Here is a 20,641-nt window from a genome sequence, read left to right as displayed (position 1 = left end):
CTAAAGGTTTTCAAAATGAATTTAAGTGATTCATAGAAGTTTAATAAGCAGAATGAAGTAGTTGAGGTGGTTTACTTATCATTGTTTAATTACGACCTTAGTGGATTTTTTTGACCATCTTTTGAAAGTTGGTGGATTTTTTTGACCATCTTTTGAGAGTTGCCTTCTCAATCCCATCATTCAGCAATTATCTTTGGCACCTTTTGGTGAAAAGGGTTAAAGAGTTGGTTTACGAATCTATTCTTTCTTTGTCTTGGGATGGGATGGAGCCTACTGGTTTAACCCACTTAAACCAGCAATCAAATTAAAGCTAAAATCTGGGGCTTGGCATAATTCTTTTAAATCGACCCAACTGAGTGAACCAAATCAATTTGGTTCATTTTTTTATTTTCATAGGAAAAAACCAAAATTTTTTGAATTCGATGAGTCACCATGAAACTCAGAGAAAAAAAATCCAGAACTGAAAAAAAAAAAAAAAGAAGAAAAAGCTTAAAAACCAATTGCACTAATCAAATCAAACCGAAACGATCAAATGCTTACCCTTACTCAAATTCGCCTAATAAATTAATATTCCAATAGTAATAACTTTATCTTATTTTTAGAAATTTAAGTGATACTTGTGTGAATTTAAAAATTGTATTTACAATTACCTCCTATTGATTACAACTGAAAGAATAATAATTACATTTTAAAATATAATTTTTAACATCCATAAAAAATTAATTTTATTTTAAAATTATTTTGTTTTCAACTTATGATCCTTAAGAAAAAGTCTAGATCCATTAATTTCGAGTCAAACTTAAGCTATCAAAATATTAGACTTGGCCCCTTTGCCAGACAAATGTAGTTTTGAAGGATACAGTGAAAAAAAAAAAAAAAAAAAGGTTAAAATAGAGATAGAACAAGCTGTAGATTCTTTTTTTTTTTTTTTCCGAGTGCGCAATGCAAGATTAGGTCACTACCTTCTGCTCTTTTTTCTGGGATCGAACTGACTTAAAATGCCCGTTCTAGTCCCGAAACCTTGAGGAGAGAGGCCGAAACTGAAACCGGTCTCCCAGTTTCATTCTGGTTTAAAACCAAAATTTCCAGGTTAGTTTGTATTCTGGGTTCTTTTTTATTCTAGTTCCAAACCAAACTGAAGGTCAGGTCCAACTACCACTACCATTCATCTTCATCAATTGCGTGTCATGAAGAGTAAATTCATCAAAAACTCTGCACTCAAACCCATATTTCGAAAAGACTGGCAAAATTTTTGAGATGCTAAAATGTTGCTGCTATAATAATGATTCAATAATAAGAAAGTTCAATCAATTGCACGATGGGACTATTAATTTACTAGGTCTTGCATCAAACACAAGCACAGGAATCAGGAGTAAGTGGATGTTACTATTGAGCAGAAAAATCAACTGCTCTATTAAAACCAGTTCAACAATATACAGATTCACAGATCATAAAGGTTTCAAGAGAGGAAAAAAGAAGAAAAATACAGTTTTGTAGTTGTAACTAAAATAAATATACATGTTCCCTCACATTTCTTATGAACCCATCTATTGACACGTGAATATACCTGAGTTCCTCACAAGACAGCTAATACTTTGGGTACCAGAACATACCTTTAATACCCTCTGGGTCAGGTTGAAATCCTAAATTCCGATAGAACTCCACAACTGCAATGGTTATGTATAAAACAGATAAGGCGAAATCCAACATTAGAAATATTTATCTAATGCAAGTAGTATCCTGGAAGAAAAATCATATGTATTATGTGCATGAAGTCATATCACAAATAGGATAAAGACCAAAAGAACAAAATTATGCGGGATTGATTTGATGAACATGGTCAGGAAATATGTGATTTTGTCGAAAGGGGAAAAGTTATCCTCTACTGCACCTGCCTACTCATCCTCCAACCCCAGCATGATATAATGTTCAGAACCTAGGATGGTTTAATATTCATGTTGTCACTTGGTATCCCATATAAATGGGCAAAACATCAATCATTTTTTATTTTAAATTGAGAACCAAAATTCTATACAGCATTGAATCTTTTGTTATTGAGAACCAAAAGTGTATGCCAGGAACCAAAGACTGACAATTTAATGAATTGACTTCCACTATAAAAAACCAACAAATTTTTTCTGAGATATACCTTGACTATCTGCAAAAAGTGTTATGTTGCCGATGTCCCTTTGTAGAAGAGCCCTAATAAGCTTTTCAATAAGAGCCTTGCCGAGACCTTGGCCCTGAATAGGAAACACATTGTTAAAAAGAAATAAAGAAGTTAGAATAAAACCCAGAAATAGAATTCCCAAAAACGAAAGCAATAATTATATACAGTTATGAGAATGAATGGTGTTTTCACCACAGATATATCATACTGCTTTATTTCCATACACCAGAAATAATTTTTTCATGCTTAAAAACAAAGCATAAAATGCAAATATAACCTTTCTAACTCAGCATTTCCAGAATTATCCAAGTTCAGAGCAAGGTTACCTAGAGCACAAATCGCACCTAGTCTTAAAAAAATGCAACAGTGGGGCAGGCTTCTCTGGATACATCTTATAGCAAGAACCAAACAAATTATATGGAATGCAAAACACCTTTTAGTATATATCATACTAGAGAAGGAAAAAATAATAAGGTTTACTTTGATCCAATTCTTACTTATGAAAGTTCACATTTTTTTACTACAATTTTTTATATTTAGGAATATAATATAACTTTCTATTCATGAAATGGAGGATTTAGTAATGTTTAGGAATTTTGATTTTCATTAGGAGTTTTACTACTTAGAAGGTTGTTTACTTCAAATTTAGTTATTACAAAGTAGCCTCCTAATATAGTAGTAGTCCTTATTGAACAAGGAAAACTGGAAAAGTACTTCTATAATTATTTACATGTGCCTATTCTCACCTTTATTTTATGTACCTTGTTTCCTTCTGCTGCTACACTACCATTGGTACTATCACAGCCTCAAAAACAAACACCAATATATCCTCTCTCTCTTTCTTGCACTCACTCTAATCAACTCTAGTTTACACTCCTAAACCCTGATGTTCCTTCCTTTTTAAACCTTGATCCTAAAACTCATCAATTGCTTGAATTTTGCACTCCATTAAAGCATTAATTGGCTTGTTGCTTAACCTGCCCATCACATATGTAATGTAATAGACACACAATAACATACCAGAACAAAATAAAAATTAAACCCAGATTGCCCAAATTCCCTATAAGTATAATAAAGTAGTTTCCATATAACTTCCTCAATTCTATCAAAAAAACATCCAAATCCCAAAATTTATAGCATAGTAATAACAAGCCAATTGGGATGTTTTGCTTGGTGCCAACAGTTGTTTGCATGTCAGAATTTTAAGTAGATGTTTCAGATGGTTAAACATTCACAATTGGGATTGTCAATTATGTGATCAATATCACAAGTTGCTAGGGGCGTCATTTCTAGATCACTGGTTGAAAGTAACACAGATATTACCTGGTAGTTAGGATCAACGAGAACATCCCAAATGGTAGCATTGAAGGCATGATCAGATGTAGCACGGGCCATCCCAATTAGCATCTTTTGGTCAATCCCCTCTGTCAAATAACTTCTCCAAGTACACTAAGATGTTCATAAAATAGTTTTAGATGCAAAAACAATTTAGCTTTAAATTAACAAGATCATTTATCACAATTACTAAATACCTGACCCAGGTGATTTCCTTATGGAATGCAATGTGACTACCATGTAGCTATTTTTCAAAGCTGCAGCTAATTTGGGCAGTGGCCTTCTGGGCCAACCTACCTGTTGCGCGGAGGATATAAATATCAAGCCACATTTAGTTATATGATTTAACTAACGAACTTTCAAACTGGACAATAAACAAAAAGAGCATTAAGATATCAAACATATTTAAGTAAAAGTAACTTAACAGAGATGTCTCTATTAAAAGAGTTTTTATAAGTTAGTAAAAACTGACAAATATACAGAATTCATATTATTGAAGTTTCTGAAATGGTAGTTGCACCATGTGGATTGGATCTATGGCAAACCAATTATATTATTCCTTCTTGTTTCAATCTTTCATGTATCAGGATGGTACCCAAACCAAGTTCATTTTTACACTTTTTCAAGGATGTACCATGTTATGGCGCTGCTTGACTTAGGGTAGTTTTACTGCTATTTACGGTGTTTTTATTTAGTTATTCAGTGTTTATCATGTTATTATCAGTTTCTTTGTTAGTGGCTATTAGTGGGGTGGTTAACTTATTGTAATGGGTAGTTATTAGTGGGTAGTGGGTAGTTTTAGCTTTACATTTAGTTGTTTAAAAGGCTGTTATATCAGGAAAAATGTAAGCAGAATTTTATGAAAAGGTTTTGAGTTCCTAAAACTCAGAGATTGTAGAGTTCTCTCTTAACGAGCTCTAGGAGATTGCAGATTCTCTCTAAGTCTGTCACCATTGATAGAAGGAAGAAAACTCCTTCTAAGATACCCATCTCAAACCCGATTCCCCTAATTCAAAGACCCATAACTAGATCCAAATTTGGGACCATAACAAATTGGTATCAGAGCCAACAGTTATGGGCGAATCTGTTCAAGACCAGCTTACCAAACTCTTCAATTTACTCTTATCTGAGCAGCAGGCCAATCAGACCTATAATGAGAAGGTTGAACAACTTCATGCCAAATTGGATGCCATGTCTTTTGACTTGGAATCCATAAAGAAGGGGCTGACTTCTTCAATTGCTGAAAGTCAAGCACCAAAAGCAAAGGGTCCAATAGGTTCAGCCTGTCTAGAATCTCCTAGGGGCACTACAACTGTTTCGAAATTCACAGAGTTGGAGGTTCTTGGACCACCTATGAGGAGTAATAATTTACGAAAGTTGGCAAGATTGGAACAACCTAAAACTGCCGCAGAGCGAATAGTTTTCCAGCAAATGTTTCAAGTCTCAATAGTTGTGTGTACAGAAGATAGAGCGGAGCAAAAGAAAGAAATAATCAAACATCAATTGTTAGCACAATTAGGGGGTCTTGCTTGTGATTTGGCAGCTTCTAAATGGGAAGGGAGTGGGAAGAAGCAATTCGAGAATGACATAGAGGAAACATTAGAGGAGCCATTTGATCCAGGCATATTAATTAAATATAGAAGCACAATAAACAGCTCCTTATTTGCAGAATAATAGAGGGTAATAAGGATTTTGTTTGCATCACATTTTCATAAGTTGAAGATTGCATGTCATCCATCCTTTGCGCTTGAGGACAAGCGCTTTTTCGAGGAGGGGTGTAATGTTATGGCGCTGCTTGACTTAGGGTAGTTTTACTGCTATTTACGGTGTTTTTATTTAGTTATTCAGTTTTTTATCATGTTATTTTCAGTTTCTTTGTTAGTGGCTATTAGTGGGGTGGTTAACTTATTGTAATGGGTAGTTATTAGTGGGTAGTGGGTAGTTTTAGCTTTACATTTAGTTGTTTAAAAGGCTGTTATATCAGGAAAAATGTAAGCAGAATTTTATGAAAAGGTTTTGAGTTCCTAAAACTCAGAGATTGTAGAGTTCTCTCTTAATGAGCTCTAGGAGATTGCAGATTCTCTCTAAGTCTGTCACCATTGATAGAAGGAAGAAAACTCCTTCTAAGATACCCATCTCAAACCCGATTCCCCTAATTCAAAGACCCATAACTAGATCCAAATTTGGGACCATAACAAATTGGCAGATTCTCTCTAAGTCTGTCACCATTGATAGAAGGAAGAAAACTCCTTCTAAGATACCCATCTCAAACCCGATTCCCCTAATTCAAAGACCCATAACTAGATCCAAATTTGGGACCATAACAAATTGGTATCAGAGCCAACAGTTATGGGCGAATCTGTTCAAGACCAGCTTACCAAACTCTTCAATTTACTCTTATCCGAGCAGCAGGCCAATCAGACCCGTAGTGAGAAGGTTGAACAACTTCATGCCAAATTGGATGCCATGTCTTTTGACTTGGAATCCATAAAGAAGGGGCTGACTTCCTCAAGTGCTCAAAGTCAAGCACCGAAAGCAAAGGGTCCAATAGGTTCAGCAGGACTAGAATCTCCTGGGGGCACTACAACTGTTTCGAAATTCACGGAGTTGGAGGTTCTTGGACCACCTATGAGGAGTAATAATTTAGGAAAGTTGGCAAAATTGGAACATCCTAAAACTGCCGTAGAGCGAATAGTTTTCCAGCAAATGTTTCAAGTCTCAATAGTTGTGTGTATAGAAGATAGAGCGGAGCAAAAGAAAGAAATAATCAAACATCAATTGTTAGCACAATTGGAGGGTCTTGCTTGTGATTTGGCAGCCTCTAAATGGGAAGGGAGTGGGAAGAAGCAATTCGAGAATGACATAGAGGAAACATTAGAGGAGCCATTTGATCCAGGAATATTAATTAAATATAGAAGCACAATAAACAGCTCCTTATTTGCAGAATAATAGAGGGTGATAAGGATTCTGTTTGCATCACATTTTCACAAGTTGAAGATTGCATGTCATCCATCCTTTGCGCTTGAGGACAAGCGCTTTTCGAGGAGGGGTGTAATGTTATGGCGCTGCTTGACTTAGGGTAGTTTTACTGCTATTTACGGTGTTTTTATTTAGTTATTCAGTGTTTATCATGTTATTATCAGTTTCTTTGTTAGTGGCTATTAGTGGGGTGGTTAAGCAAGTAACTTATTGTAATGGGTAGTTATTAGTGGGTAGTGGGTAGTTTTAGCTTTACATTTAGTTGTTTAAAAGGCTGTTATATCAGGAAAAATGTAAGCAGAATTTTATGAAAAGGTTTTGAGTTCCTAAAACTCAGAGATTGTAGAGTTCTCTCTTAATGAGCTCTAGGAGATTGCAGATTCTCTCTAAGTCTGTCACCATTGATAGAAGGAAGAAAACTCCTTCTAAGATACCCATCTCAAACCCGATTCCCCTAATTCAAAGACCCATAACTAGATCCAAATTTGGGACCATAACATACCACTGCCAATTTAAGCTTATAGTCTATTTTCCTTTTTTTTTTTCCTTTTTTGTTTTTTGTGAAAGAAAATCCAAATTCAAGGATGAACACTGTCATGATTTGAGTGACCATAACATAGGAGACTCGACACTAGGATTGTAAAATCACATTATTGACTTGCTTGTGGTGAAATTTTTGCCATCTTCAGACATTGACATAGGAAAAGTCTGAACCATTTGAGTCTTTTTAAATCAAAAAAATGTGATTCATTTATCATTTCATTCACTGTCATCATAAATCATGTGGCAAAGCAGCAGCAGTTACCTTGTCACATAGGGCTTGGAGATCATACACATCAACATCTCCACCTGAGGAGAATATTATTTGCTCAACTTCTCCATCTGGTTTAGTATTTTCCACAAGAATGAACTCTTCAGGCAGTGGTTCTTCCTCTTCTTGCAGCGTGGATGGTGGTTCAACAACTTGTGTTGAGTTCTCCTTTAAGAACCTGCAGTACATTGCAGAGTACAAACTCTTTCAAATATAATTAGGTCATTAGGCAGCTTGGCAATAGAATCAAAAACCTTGTCAACATGTCACTGACTGACTGAAAATGACAATACTTGGAATATGTGAAGGGAAACATGTTATATGAAATATTTATATATTGAAATGTATATTCAATGTCCTTCCAGAAACAAGGTGAATCAAACATTCTAAGTTTAAGAGAACTCTTGACGTCAAAAGTAGCAATCTCAACCTGTGGTTTACACATCAGTGACTATAAACTTTTATTCCAGAACTTGAATATAACACATCACAGAAAACAAAATAATATTTACCCAGATCTGATGGAGTCCCAAAAACTTGCCTTCAGTCGAGTAACCTTGAGTTTTCTTCTTGCTGTAAAAACAACAGTGAAATTCTCATAACCCCATAGTGTTAATTCATTAATGTGCACATTGGTTCTATAAAATTAGGTTCACTTTTAATCTTTGGTGTATAAAGAAATTGAATGAGAATGGAATTTTGCATCTAAAACAAGAACTAGTTTCCGGGCAACCGAATATAATCGACAAGATGCTACATTCCTAAAACCCCCATAGATAACCCCAAATGAACCATGATAGAGAAACATAAATCTGTTCACTTTAAAGATAAAATCTACCCCTCACATGAATATCGACAAAGGGAAAAAGTTTTGCCAAGTCAATCGACAAAGGCATTGCATGGTACTTTACGCTCAACAAATTCAAAAGACAAGGAAGGAAATTGTCAGTTACATTGAGCATAGCTAACCAAAACTAGCAGCTTAATTAAAAGTCAGTAATTAAAAGATACAGAAGCTTAATCAATTAATTAAACCATTAATTAACAGCAAAAAGAGACACTGCATCTGCATACCTCTTTCAAACCTGCAATTCAACGTACTAAACTGTACAGATGCTTGGCAATGGTGATCAAAAGAAAAAATTGGAAATCTGCAAAACAGACACAAGAAGCCAAACAATCAGAACCAATTCCCAAATAAAATTAACTCCAAAAAAAACCAGCAAATATTAGTATCTTCCAATTGCAAAGCGCTGTGTAATCGCAAGCAAGATTACAGCTAATGTTAAAAATTGAAGCGGAAAACCCTAATTAACTTCCAAAAGAATTTTTTAAGTACAAAGATAGATAAAAAATTTAAGACTATAATGAATTAAACAACAAAAAAATAGCAGCTTAAAAATGGCGAGTTCTTACACAGAAGGACGAGCAACCAAGCTCTGTGTTATCATTTTCTCTGGTTCTAGATACTCTGCTCTACCTGCAGCTGTTCGAGTAGATATTGTAGCTTCACAGTCATCGAGAGAGACGTTAATCTTCAACTTGGGCTTATCATTTATCGTACTTTTCCCTTTTGCCCTTCATATTTCTTTTTAACAAATAAAGCTCAATTTGTCCGTTGATCTAGGAGGCATATATAATGTGCCAAAATCATTTTTTTTACAGTCTTTCCCCTAACTTTTTTACCAAAAAAAAAAGTAAATAATTGATTCAAATTAAATATTAATAATAATTAAATATTTGATTTAAATATACTGTAATTAAAAATTAATTAAACAAAAAATATATTTTTGAAACCATATATTTAATATAATTTAATATTTTCCTAATCTTATAAATTTTCAAATAAAATATTTATTTGATTATTTTTTAAATCAAAGACAAGACATTGTAATATTCTTTAAATTATTGCTATATTTCTAAATAATTTTTATTAAGTAAAATATTAAAAATTATTTTTCTAAAAAAATTAAACTTTTTATTCTTTTGATCAAGTTTAGCCACCCACGAGCGCAAATGGTTCCCAATTTCTTGAGAAAATATATTATGGAAATGGAATTAATTAGACAGTACCATGTAGCATATGAACTCATTTATAATCGTCTGCCATTTTTATGATCTCAAATTAACAACCACATTCCATGATTTGGCTCAAACATATTCCTTTTTCCCCTATTATTCTTATTACGGTAATTTTTCTTTGGAGGGAGAATTATTTCCTTGCCTTCTTGTTTTGGGATATATTGCTCGTATATATTTTCATTCTGTTACTGCAACTACAATGTATTATAGCCAAATTCTGAAAAGATCCGAGCTTTACAGTCACTCCTTACAAAGTTTCGAATTCAAATCCTCTCGATCACAAGAATTCTCCTTGAAAGGTCTCCAATTCAAAACCCATCGACCACAATAATTTTCAAAATACACAAAAATATCATTAACAATAAAGTATTTAGATTTATTAGTCAAATTCATTTAAAATAATATTATTAATTAACATAAATGAATTAGTCAATAATGCAAACTATGTGTATATGGTCATCAAATCCCAAATGCAAAATCTCCTCGTCTTTCTTTGAATTCTTTGTTATTTCCTGTTTCAATAATATAATTATTTTTGTCATGCAAAAGGATAAATAAGATAGTTAACAAAACGATGTAATTCTTAACTGGAATGCTTTTAACAATGCACAACTACTAACACAAGGGAAAAGTTCTGTAAACCAAAACAGGATCACAACTTAGAGCATTTTGAATCTCTACGCAAAAATGTATTAAGTAACGACTATTTTGACCTCTTGTCAAAATCCAATAAAAGTACAAACCAAGAACATTTGAAATTTGGACGGTAAGTTTGACCCGTTGATCACCAATATTGTTAACTGTCTTCATTTAGCTAATCAATGGTTTGCCATCAATTACACAATCCGATACACACCTTGAGGCAATGAAATCCTTAGATAATTCCAACACTGACCTGTGCCTTAGGTGGATCCTGTAAATTTGCACTTACAGAAACTCAATTCTCAGTAAATGTATGTGAACAAACAGGACAGTGATAGAAAGTAGTCTGCCCCTCATCTGCTGATCTCATCTGGACATAGGAGACAATAGGATATATAAGAAATGAAACCGTAAATTTGATGACAATACTGAATTATGTAAATAAGCATAAGAGTGGTAGAATACTTGTCTGGTAGAAAATTTAAGCTTTGTGTTGCTGCATTTTTCACACTTCTTATTTATCTGCCAAGCAAACAAGTGACATTCAAAGAATTAGCAGCTGATTCCAAAAAATATGACTGTGCCTTTTATTGCTATAGTACAATGTGGTTACCTCCATGTCTTTAACCTCTAAATTTCCTTCAAAATGTGAGATGCCTAGATCTCTTCTCATATCCTACAAAATCAGGGTATATGAACAAGAAGATATGGTAACTTGAAACTAAATGACAAAAATCATCAAACATAAGCATATTGACATAGTAGCAGTACAACAGAAAAGATTGCAATCAGAGCTTGTACAGAACATCTTTTCATCGAACCAAATGAAAAATGAACACATGCTGTTCTTTATAATTACTTTCATCTACAGCGTGGAGTAATAATAGTATAGTAACTCAATATTTCATCCAACCAAAATGAAACTTGCACATGGAAAATTGACAGACACTGACATAATGCCTTGGCCTAGTGGCAAGGCTTCATCATGGACTGAAGTCTAAGGTTCGATACGTACGTACCAGCAGTTCACACCAAAGAAAAAAAGTGAAAGGGTTCCATTAAGCCTGTAAGTTTCTTTTTCCCTTCCTGGTAAATTTTGTAGAGAGAAGAAAACTTTTTCACTTAACCTAATACAGTCCTTGCACAGACCGGTATATGGGAGAAAACAACTAACAGACATGATCATATAATCCAGTAGACTTCAGTTTGGGATACAAGTTCCCCTTGTAACTAAACCAAGCATCTACAAACATGATAGGCAGAATCCTCATCCATAAAAGAGAATTACCAAACGCCCACTTGGCAATACTAAACAATCCTTGAAAATTGACCCCCAAGCAGACAGAAAAACTTTTAAGATAGTCGAGTCTATTTACATGGCAATATAACCTTTAAGTCCTATTAATATTTTTGCCATGGCTAATTTAAAGCACACAAAAATATCAGCTCAGGCAGGTTGGTTCCAGGCTCACCTCAGCAGTGACCTTATAGGATATTTCTCTTCCAGATAACTCTGAGACAGTAGCAAAAAGAATTAGAATGTAAGAAACCAAATTATAGAGAGAGATGGAGTTTTGCATTCTACCAAGAAGCTAGAATCCAAAATAAACTGACAGAAATTCAGAAAGGAACCAATATAACTTTACAGCTAGATGTATTCTCTAGCAAGTAAACTGACATAGACATCACTTTTATGCACATGTTAGTATTCACTGAACAAATAGTACTAGTCTGGACATAATTAGAAAAAAGAACTAGCATAGAAAAGAAAGGCTAAACAGTAAAGATACAATAGTACCTACAAGATTTCAAACTCTATGGAAGAATTAAGTATCCATGTCAATTTCAAATACATAGAGATCCACCAGCCATACCTCTTGCGCTTTTCTTAAATTTGCACAAAGGGCATTCAGCGAACTCCGTTGTAAACATAGATAGCATTGTTCCACACATGTCACAGAACATAAAACTGCCTCCATGAGAGAGTGCCATTGCAGGCCCCTTCTATCAATTGTTTACCAAGGCAAGAGATAAACTGCAAATCTTAAATGACCAGTTACAATCTGTTAACCCATTTTTAAGCCCAAAATACGTGCAAAGAAAAACAGGAATCCAAAAATAGTTCAGCACTATGCATATTTACTCCAAAGTAATTTTTTTAAAATTATTTCTGAACAAGTCATGGATTTAGATATCCATAACAAAGCCCAGAAACATAAATACAACAGAGCTCAACACCAACGAAGGCAATTTAAAGCTATACTAGAAATTTGGTTCATGCTAAACCCATTAAACCCTTGTCCAGGTTTCTGCTATAGAGTAGAGAAAGATACACCATGTAAACGAAACACAGAAATTCTTTTAACTACAAAAAATGAATACCCAAATCTCATACAAACACCTTGAGACGTACACATACTATAATTCAAAGAAATTGCCAGAAACATGTAACACATACCTTCAAGAAATTAAAGGAAGGAGAGTTGTTGAAAACTAATAAGTAGCCAGTGGCGGAAGAAGGAAGAAACACGGACACAGCTGCTAACTTATGGTTTGAGGAAGGGTTTTCTTTTTTTTCCTTGCTTCGGCGCGCTACTCGCAGGGAAAAAAAATTTTTGGCGTTTTCGGTGTTTGTTACTGCGTCCGTCCCAAAATCATAGAATCAAATATTTTACCCACTGTTTAAAAATAATTAGTTAAATTAATTTAGTTACTCTCTCAATTCTTTCTATACAGTAACAACTAATTTTTCATAAATAGTAAAAAAATAGTTAATCAATTTATTTGTCTTTTTTTCTAATTTACCCCTAATATCTCATTTATTCTTCTTCTAATACCAATATATATTTTAAATTATGTTTCAATCTTCAACGATGTTTTAAATGATTTGTTAAAATAAAGAAAATATAAATAAATGAAAAAATGAAGTTTATGCTCTGACATGTGGAGAAAATTTTATCTTTTGTCCTCTATTTGATATTAGAATGAAGGGAATATAAACAGATGCAAAAATGAAGTTCATACTCTGACATGTGGAGAAAATTTTATCTTTTATCTTCTGTTTGAAAAACTTGTGCAAAAATATGAAAATTTGTGCTTATTTAACTTTTCAACTTCCTTTAATTATTGAAAATATATTTTAAATATTACACAATTTTTTAAATACTCGATGAAGTCCGTAAAAGTTCCTTTCAATGTAACTAATTTGAAAATTTTTTAGCCATTTTCTATTCAAACTTCATTTAATCGATGCTCATATAATCTAGACGAGCACTTTTTTTTTTCCAATGGAAATTGATGTAGAGAAATCCATTCTCCAAATTTGATAATAAGGGTAAGATAGATTTTTTATATTGATATGGTTTCTAAAGTTACCAATTAAGCAAAATTTTATATAATAAGAATATCCAAAATGGAAACTTTTTCTATATAAAAAGAACAAAGGAAATATAAATTTTTTTTGTTATTTTCAACTAAAATGATAGTATATCAAACTTCCGAAATTAAATATTTTAAAATTCTTTTCATTATCTAATAAATTCAATTAATATTAATTATTTACATAAATTATTATAAAAAGATATTGTGAGCAAATGAAAAGAAAAATATTATCAAAAATATAAATGAGAATACTATTTTAGAACACCGAAAAATAACATTGAATTATAATTTTGAGACAGAGGGAATATATTCATTGCAGGTTCGATAGGAAAATTGAAAATTATTTCATTTTGATGGTAAAATTATTATTATTATTATTATTACTATGATTTTATTTTTTAAAAAATAAAAATAATACTAGGTAAAGCATTAAGTTTACTGCTCCTACGTTTTTTTTTTATTAGAGAATATGTCTATTAGGCTGTCATTATTTTTACATTTCATATTCCACACAGATTTTATTTTAAATTAAGATATGATTATAATTCTTGTTAGAAGTTCATTGGTGATATGTAATTTTTAAAATTTTTAATTATAAGATCATTACCATTCTATTCAACCAACAATTTTTTTTTTAACAAATTACATAATTATTAAACAACAAAAAATTCAACTAAATTATTAAGACACCAACACTATATATATAATTTTATTTAATATACTTTATGTACATATAAATTAAATTCAATCTATTAAGATATTATGATCCAATGCAAGTAATTTCATTAAAATTTACTTATGAATAAATTATATTACTATGTAATAATTTTTTATTTCATTAATAAAACTTTAAAAATATAAATAACTAAGAAAACAAGTAATAGATTCCTAAAGGTTATATGAATCAACAATTAGGCAAGTTCCTAAAAAATATAAATAACTATCATTTTATAATTTTATTGACAAGTTCCATATTTGACCTATATTGTAATTCTTTTAATGCTAATATAAATAATTTATCTTTTTATTTCATTTACCTATATTTCATTTAATTAACGTTGCAAAAGCTAAAATAAGTATTGAATTTACCATTCCCTTGGTTCATTTTTATCTATCACGTTTAAAAATTATTTTATTTAAAGTTATATATTGTTTTGAGAAAATTAAAGTATATTAATTAAAATTTAAAATTAAAAGTTGCTATATATCATATATATCCCTCTAAAATTTTACTCTTATTTTTATTTATTTTTAGTTATTTATAAATTATGATATCGATCGGAGTTTGTTAAGATTTCAAGTCTAATTAAATGGTGCAGACTCTGCAAGTGACATTTAATAAATGTTTCCATCCATCGAATGTGGATGGTATTTCCTCTGTTTGATCAACACAATTACATTTCACTTTCATTTCATTTATTAGGGTGAATCTATTTTTGCTTTCGCTACGTCAGACCTATAAGAGAAAAGCAAGTACTGTAATAATTATTTTTTCCATTTATAAAAATAAAATACTCTATTTTTTATTTGAGGGATCTGAATCTTATTATCAGCCAAAACATAAGAAATAAATTATTTATTTTCTTTTTTTTCTTTTGCATCTGTTCTTCTAACAAGACAACGATGATATTGTCCTTCTTAACTGAAACATCAAAATTTGACCATTTAACCGATAACTAAACGGCCAAATGGCATGCAAGAGGGCAGAGGTTGTTAGTTCATTTTCACCGACGAACAAAACCTATCGTGAATGTCTCGAACCAGCCGACAAAGAAGACGAAGCATATGATAGGAATATGCACAAGGAGATGAGGACTAAACAGGAATTTTAGTAACATTCGACAAAGGAATGATTTTTATCAGTCAACAAATCTAGAAAAAAAAAAGTAAAGGAATATTTTGGGATTCTTAAAAATATTTATTTCTTAATAATTTATATTAATATTTTAAAATGTCTTAAACTAAATGTTTATATAATTTTATCAACAATATTCTACAAATACTGCATATATTAACTAATGATTTATTTTTTATTTGATAATATTAATTTATATTACTAAAATAAACCTGAATTATTAATAGGGCTGCAAACCATCTAAGAATAATTGATTAACGTTGAATTCCAACTCAACTTAACAAAAATATAATCAAATTTGGATTCAAATTTAAAAGATTAACCTTTTTAAATACTTTAATTTAAATTTGAATTTGGCTCATTTATTAAATAAGACCGATAAAGAGACTTACATTTCATTTATTACACTTATAATATTCACTTTAAATATATTAAATAAATTTATTTATATTTTGAAATAGAAGAAATAATTAAAAAAATAGAAGAAATAATTAAAATAAAAAATAAAATGAAAATGCAAATGCACTTGTCTCTAACTCTAATAATTGATACTTTATTGAGTTCCGTGCCACTGTTGTGGGCTTCAGTTCAGTCCACGCCTTTCCTCACACACTCACTGACTATAGTTGCTTTTTTTTTTTTTTTTTTTTTTTTTTAAACATTCTTTTTTGCTTGGACCAGACATGGTCATTGATTTCGTCTAATTAACTGCACTGCCACTCATAAATTTCTTATATGCGAACATTACCGTTTCCAGATTGTGTCAACCGAAATTAATTTCACTTTTTTAAACACTCTAGATTGTAATCAAAACTTTATTTTATTTTATAGAGATATGAATTTCTTTTTTTTTTTTTTTTTGAAAATGATAGAGATCTGAATTTCCATTCTTAGCAGCTGAATTAATTTTATTAATAAAATTCTTAAATATATCATTAATCTTATAATACTTTTTATAATTTGAAAAAAAAAATTATTTGTTTTAACATTTTTAATAACACGTTTCACTTTGATATGATTTGTTTAGAATAACATGGAGACATAGTTTATCTAAAATCAAATTAATTGGAAGAACAAAAATTGATGTAAAAATTTAAGGGTAGTTTATTTTATCTTATTAACAGTCTATTTTATTTAATTAGACAATAATAAACTATATAGTTTATTGGATAAAAAGATACAAGGTCAGATATAAATTTATCCTTGTACATCTTTCGTGAAAAATCTTATAACAATCGAAATTTTTTGAAGGACCTAGATATTGTATCCCTAAAGTTATACGTTTTGGTAATATTGTACATCTCTACATAATAATAATAATAATAATTTCTAAATCTTTTAGCTTTTATATGGAAAACATTAATTTGATATGTAGTTAATATAATTTTGAAACAATATTTTTTATATTTTTCAGTTATTAAACAAGTGTTTAATTGATTTAATTTTTACAAGTTAGAGTGTTTAATAAAATAAATTTTACAAGTAAAAGTATTAGTATATGCAATTTTTTTAATTTTTTAAACTTCAATGATGAATTTATGCATTTGTCAATTTTTCTTTTATATTATAAAATGACATCATATATCGTGTTCTCCCGAGATAAATAGACAAGAGTGCCTCGTTATAGTTAAGTATATTGTTTATTTACCATTGATAATTGTATAATAAATAAATAAATTTATATGTCTAATTTTATTGTATGCAGTATAATTTTATTTTTACATATTTAAAATGTTAGATGTGTAAAAATGTACTTATTTTAGATATTTTATTTATTAAAAAATTTAAATCATTTAACAATGGATTATGTTAATACATTCTTATTTTTTCAGCTCAATAAACTATTAATTTATATTTAACATTCAAATTCTACTAAATAAATGATTCCTATAAGTCATATGAACTGATAAGAGTTTGCAAGACTTCGAGAGAAATAAATAATATTAACAAACAAAAAATATTATAAGAAAAAAAAATGTAATGATTGGTGTGATTGTAATAGAAGGTTTGGAACCATTAAATTAAGGATTTAAGAACATACTTAGTATATATTAAAGAGGTAACGTCCAAAAATGGTCAGAATTTCGAAATTTCGAATTATCCTGTTTTGCAGGAATGGCGAAAGCTATAGACAAACAGTCAGTAACACACTAAAGATTAGATTTTTAAAGTGCAAAAATACAAAAAAAAAAAAAAAAAAAAAAAGTAACGTTAAAAGAAGCAAAGGAGAATGCGAGAGAGAAGACCGATTGAATAGCTTTGTACGAAAAGCTAAAGGAGCTAGCTTGTTTTGTTTGTCTTCTTGGTAAATCAGCAAGGCGAGGCTATATATGTAAATTCAATAATATCATTCACCTTCCCTCCATCTTCTTCCTCACTCTGAGATGTAGATACATAGTTTTCTTTTTTTCTCTTTTCTCTTTTTCTGCAGAAGAGAAGAGAAAAAGAAAATGGTTTCTGAAAACTCTCTCTCCTCTTCTAAGCGCTCTCCAACTCCTAAATTCGCCAACTCATTCACCACTAGGTACTCAGCTCTGTCTCTCCTTCTGTGATCATTTTGTTTTATATACTGATTGGTGCAGTTTCTTATATATGTAGATATGTAATATGGGTTGCTTTGATTATTTCTTAAAGTTTCATTAAAGAATAATTTATAGTATATTTTTCCTCCAAATACCATTTTCTAGTTATAGTACGGAGACTTACAATTTTATATACCATTTTCCACTATATGTTCTTCTTTTCTGGACTAGAATATTTATATGGAGATCTACACCTTGTTGTTGGAATAGAATTGTTTCTTTGGTAACCGATCAATTGTTTTAATTACAAGATAATATTCTTTTTGTTCATTTACAATATGTTTGATTAATTTCTTAATTAGACCCTGTATTGTCTCAATGGAGATCAGTTATTTTTCTTCCTTTTTTCTTCTTTTCCCCCCACTTATTGTTATTGCATATGTAAGTACTCAATATGTTCTGTTTGTTAATTAGTGCTTTGACTTATTATGATCAGTGATCACCATGCACAAGTTGAAATAGTAGTTATGATAAAAAGAAAAGGGGAATGGAAAGACACCCAGATCTCAATTCTTTCTTTAAATGAGCAGGAACCCTTTATTAAGATTTAGAGATTTAAACATTTTCAATTCTTTAATTTTATAATTCAAAGGTTTGGCCTTATGATGGACATTCTTGAATTCTACGTGAATGTGCTTGTAATACATTTTTTTTTCTTCCATATAGAATCTTTTCAGATGTTGCTGGGGACATTACAATTGTTGTGGATGGAGAGTCATTTCTGCTGCATAAGGTAAGTCCTTAGTTCTTCTTTCAATTCAAACATTTCTGATGCAATCGATTAATTTTTGCTTCAAAACATCTGTTAGCAAATGTTTATCTCTTGTTGACTGCAGTTTCCCCTTGTATCTCGAAGTGGAAAGATTCGAAAAATGGTTGCAGATGCTAAGGACTTGAATATTTCCAAATTGGAACTTCAAAACTTACCTGGTGGATCTCACACATTTGAACTTGCGATGAAATTCTGTTATGGAATGAACTTTGAGATCACAACTGCAAATGTTGCCCATTTGCGCTGCGCTGCAGAATACTTGGAAATGACAGAAGATTACAGGGAAGAAAACCTCATTGAACGCACAGAGATTTATTTAAATGACATTGTGGTTCAAAGTCTTGAAAAGTCTGTAGAAGTACTGTCAACTTGTGAAATGCTGCCTGCGATAGTTGAGGAGGTAGGAATTCCAAGTAGATGTATTGAGGCTATTGCTATAAATGCTTGTAAGGAGCAGTTAGTATCTGGTTTTGCTCAGCTAGATTGTGATGGTGAATCTACGGAACTTAAGAATGGTTGTATTCAGTGGTGGATTGAAGATCTCTCTGTATTAAAGATTGATTATTATCAAAGAGTCATTTGTGCAATGGGAAGAGTTGGTGTTCGACCGGACAGTATTGTTGCTTCTTTGATGCATTATGCTCAAACATCATTAAAAGGAATTGGAAAATATCAAATTTGGAATCCGGCAAAAATGAAACCAAGTCCCTGCTTAACAGAAAGTGATCAAGGCATAATTGTGGAAACCCTTGTGAGTATAATGCCAACAGAAAAGAACACTTCCATTCCACTTAGTTTTCTATTTGGTATGTTAAGGATGGCAATCATGTTAGATGCATCCATTGCTTGTAGACTTGAACTTGAAAGGAGAATTGCTTTTCGTTTAGAAATGGTTTCACTAGATGATCTTCTCATACCGTCTGTTCGAAGTGGGGATTCATTGTTTGATGTTGATACTGTTCATAGGATACTAGTCAATTTCCTTCAAAGGGTTGAAGAAGAAGAAAATGAAGATTGTGGTTATGAATCTGAAGGCCTTGGATCCCCAGGGCATAATTCTTTGTTGAAAGTAGGAAGACTAATTGATGCATATCTAGCAGAAATTGCGCCGGACCCATATCTAAGTTTGCAGAAATTCACTGCTATGGTTGAAATACTGCCTGATTATGCACGAGTGATTGATGATGGGCTTTATAGAGCAATTGATATATATTTGAAGGTAATATATAATTTTCTATGTGAGTCATTCAACAATGCTTCAAGTAAGTTCTGAGGAACTGTTTCTGTTTAAGTAATCATTTGTTCTTCATTTTTCTTGTGCAGGCTCATCCAATGTTATCCGAGCACGATTGTAAGAAGCTATGCAAGTTCATAGACTGCCAAAAGCTATCTCAAGAAGCATGCAACCATGCTGCACAAAATGATCGACTACCAGTGCAAATGACAGTAAGAGTACTCTATTTTGAGCAAATTCGTTTAAAGAACACCCTATCTGGAAGTTCAGGAGATGGATTGCTATCACAGAGAATAAGCAGTGGTGTACCTAGTGCAGCCATGTCTCCTCGAGATAACTACGCTTCTCTACGAAGAGAAAATCGAGAACTTAAGCTTGAAATATCAAGAATGAGAGTGAGACTAAGTGAGCTAGAGAAAGAGCAAATGTACATGAAACAAGGAATGATAGATAAGTCTGGAAATGGAAAAACGTTCTTCACTTCACTATCTAGAGGTATTGGAAGGATTGGAATTTTCAGTAGTCCAGCTGGAGGGAGACGACAAAAATCTAGTCGAAAATCTCGAGGAACAGAAGGAAAACCTGGTAGAAGCCGAAGACATTCTGTGTCCTAGCTTGGTTTTTCTTGTATTTTTCAATTTGCAGTTAGTTTTCCTAGGAATCACAACTATATTTAGATTAAGTTCAGTAAGCCGTAAAAGAATGGAATATAATATTATCGATATATATTAGTTCATAACGTTATCACTAGTTATAGCCTGAAGTATATATTAGTTGATCAAATGCTAGTAGTTGCTA

General features: G+C 31.5%; 3 protein-coding genes across 4 annotated transcripts; 1 reads left to right on the top strand and 2 right to left on the bottom strand.

Annotated features, from left to right (window-relative positions):
- Positions 1–1,366: 1,366 nt before the first annotated feature.
- NSI (nuclear shuttle interacting) lies at positions 1,367–8,899 on the bottom strand. Its single transcript, XM_012235622.4, has 8 exons — positions 8,712–8,899; positions 8,370–8,446; positions 7,808–7,868; positions 7,290–7,473; positions 3,703–3,802; positions 3,494–3,594; positions 2,150–2,243; positions 1,367–1,667 (listed from the first exon to the last, which is right to left on the bottom strand). Exons 1-8 carry the CDS (start codon positions 8,744–8,746, stop codon positions 1,588–1,590), a joined length of 732 nt encoding a protein of 243 aa, XP_012091012.1. The 5' UTR covers positions 8,747–8,899; the 3' UTR covers positions 1,367–1,587.
- Positions 8,900–9,940: 1,041 nt separating this feature from the next.
- Positions 9,941–12,652, bottom strand: LOC105649078 (DNA-directed RNA polymerase I subunit RPA12). Of its 2 annotated transcripts, none has more exons than XM_012235624.4 (6): positions 12,478–12,652; positions 11,894–12,062; positions 11,492–11,532; positions 10,633–10,695; positions 10,485–10,541; positions 9,941–10,389 (listed from the first exon to the last, which is right to left on the bottom strand). In XM_012235624.4, exons 2-6 carry the CDS (start codon positions 12,009–12,011, stop codon positions 10,315–10,317), a joined length of 354 nt encoding a protein of 117 aa, XP_012091014.1. In that variant the 5' UTR covers positions 12,012–12,062; positions 12,478–12,652; the 3' UTR covers positions 9,941–10,314. The 2 variants fall into 2 exon arrangements, with proteins under 2 accessions (XP_012091014.1, XP_012091013.1); XM_012235623.4 differs by having other exon boundaries at positions 11,894–12,054.
- Positions 12,653–17,488: 4,836 nt separating this feature from the next.
- LOC105649079 (BTB/POZ domain-containing protein At3g08570) lies at positions 17,489–20,593 on the top strand. The gene is made up of 4 exons (XM_012235625.4): positions 17,489–17,779; positions 18,504–18,570; positions 18,674–19,828; positions 19,933–20,593. Exons 1-4 carry the CDS (start codon positions 17,706–17,708, stop codon positions 20,455–20,457), a joined length of 1,821 nt encoding a protein of 606 aa, XP_012091015.1. The 5' UTR covers positions 17,489–17,705; the 3' UTR covers positions 20,458–20,593.
- The last annotated feature ends 48 nt before the right edge of the window (positions 20,594–20,641 follow it).

The sequence above is a fragment of the Jatropha curcas genome, chromosome 2, assembly GCF_041381405.1.
Source record: "Jatropha curcas cultivar XTBG-Jc1 chromosome 2, XTBG_Jcur_1.0, whole genome shotgun sequence".
NCBI classification, from domain to species: domain Eukaryota; kingdom Viridiplantae; phylum Streptophyta; class Magnoliopsida; order Malpighiales; family Euphorbiaceae; genus Jatropha; species Jatropha curcas.
Note: the sequence above shows the minus strand (reverse complement) of the source record. Positions and strands in the feature narration are given on the sequence as shown.

What these genes read in the sequence shown, in the direction of transcription:
- NSI (XM_012235622.4), bottom strand. Translation starts at nt 8,746, where the DNA reads ATGATAACACAGAGCTTGGTTGCTCGTCCTTCTGT. An exon ending in TCCAAGCCCTATGTGACAAG is followed by an intron (nt 3,803 to 7,289) that starts GTAACTGCTGCT and finishes TCCGCGCAACAG; the next exon opens with GTAGGTTGGCCCAGAAGGCC. An exon ending in TCGTTGATCCTAACTACCAG is followed by an intron (nt 2,244 to 3,493) that starts GTAATATCTGTG and finishes TTTCCTATTCAG; the next exon opens with GGCCAAGGTCTCGGCAAGGC.
- LOC105649079 (XM_012235625.4), top strand. Translation starts at nt 17,706, where the DNA reads ATGGTTTCTGAAAACTCTCTCTCCTCTTCTAAGCGCTCTCCAACTCCT. An exon ending in GCCAACTCATTCACCACTAG is followed by an intron (nt 17,780 to 18,503) that starts GTACTCAGCTCT and finishes TCTTCCATATAG; the next exon opens with AATCTTTTCAGATGTTGCTG. An exon ending in AGTCATTTCTGCTGCATAAG is followed by an intron (nt 18,571 to 18,673) that starts GTAAGTCCTTAG and finishes TGTTGACTGCAG; the next exon opens with TTTCCCCTTGTATCTCGAAG.
- LOC105649078 (XM_012235624.4), bottom strand. Translation starts at nt 12,011, where the DNA reads ATGGCACTCTCTCATGGAGGCAGTTTTATGTTCTGTGACATGTGTGGA. An exon ending in CCTATAAGGTCACTGCTGAG is followed by an intron (nt 10,696 to 11,491) that starts GTGAGCCTGGAA and finishes CTGATTTTGTAG; the next exon opens with GATATGAGAAGAGATCTAGG. An exon ending in TTAAATTTTCTACCAGACAA is followed by an intron (nt 10,390 to 10,484) that starts GTATTCTACCAC and finishes TCCTATGTCCAG; the next exon opens with ATGAGATCAGCAGATGAGGG.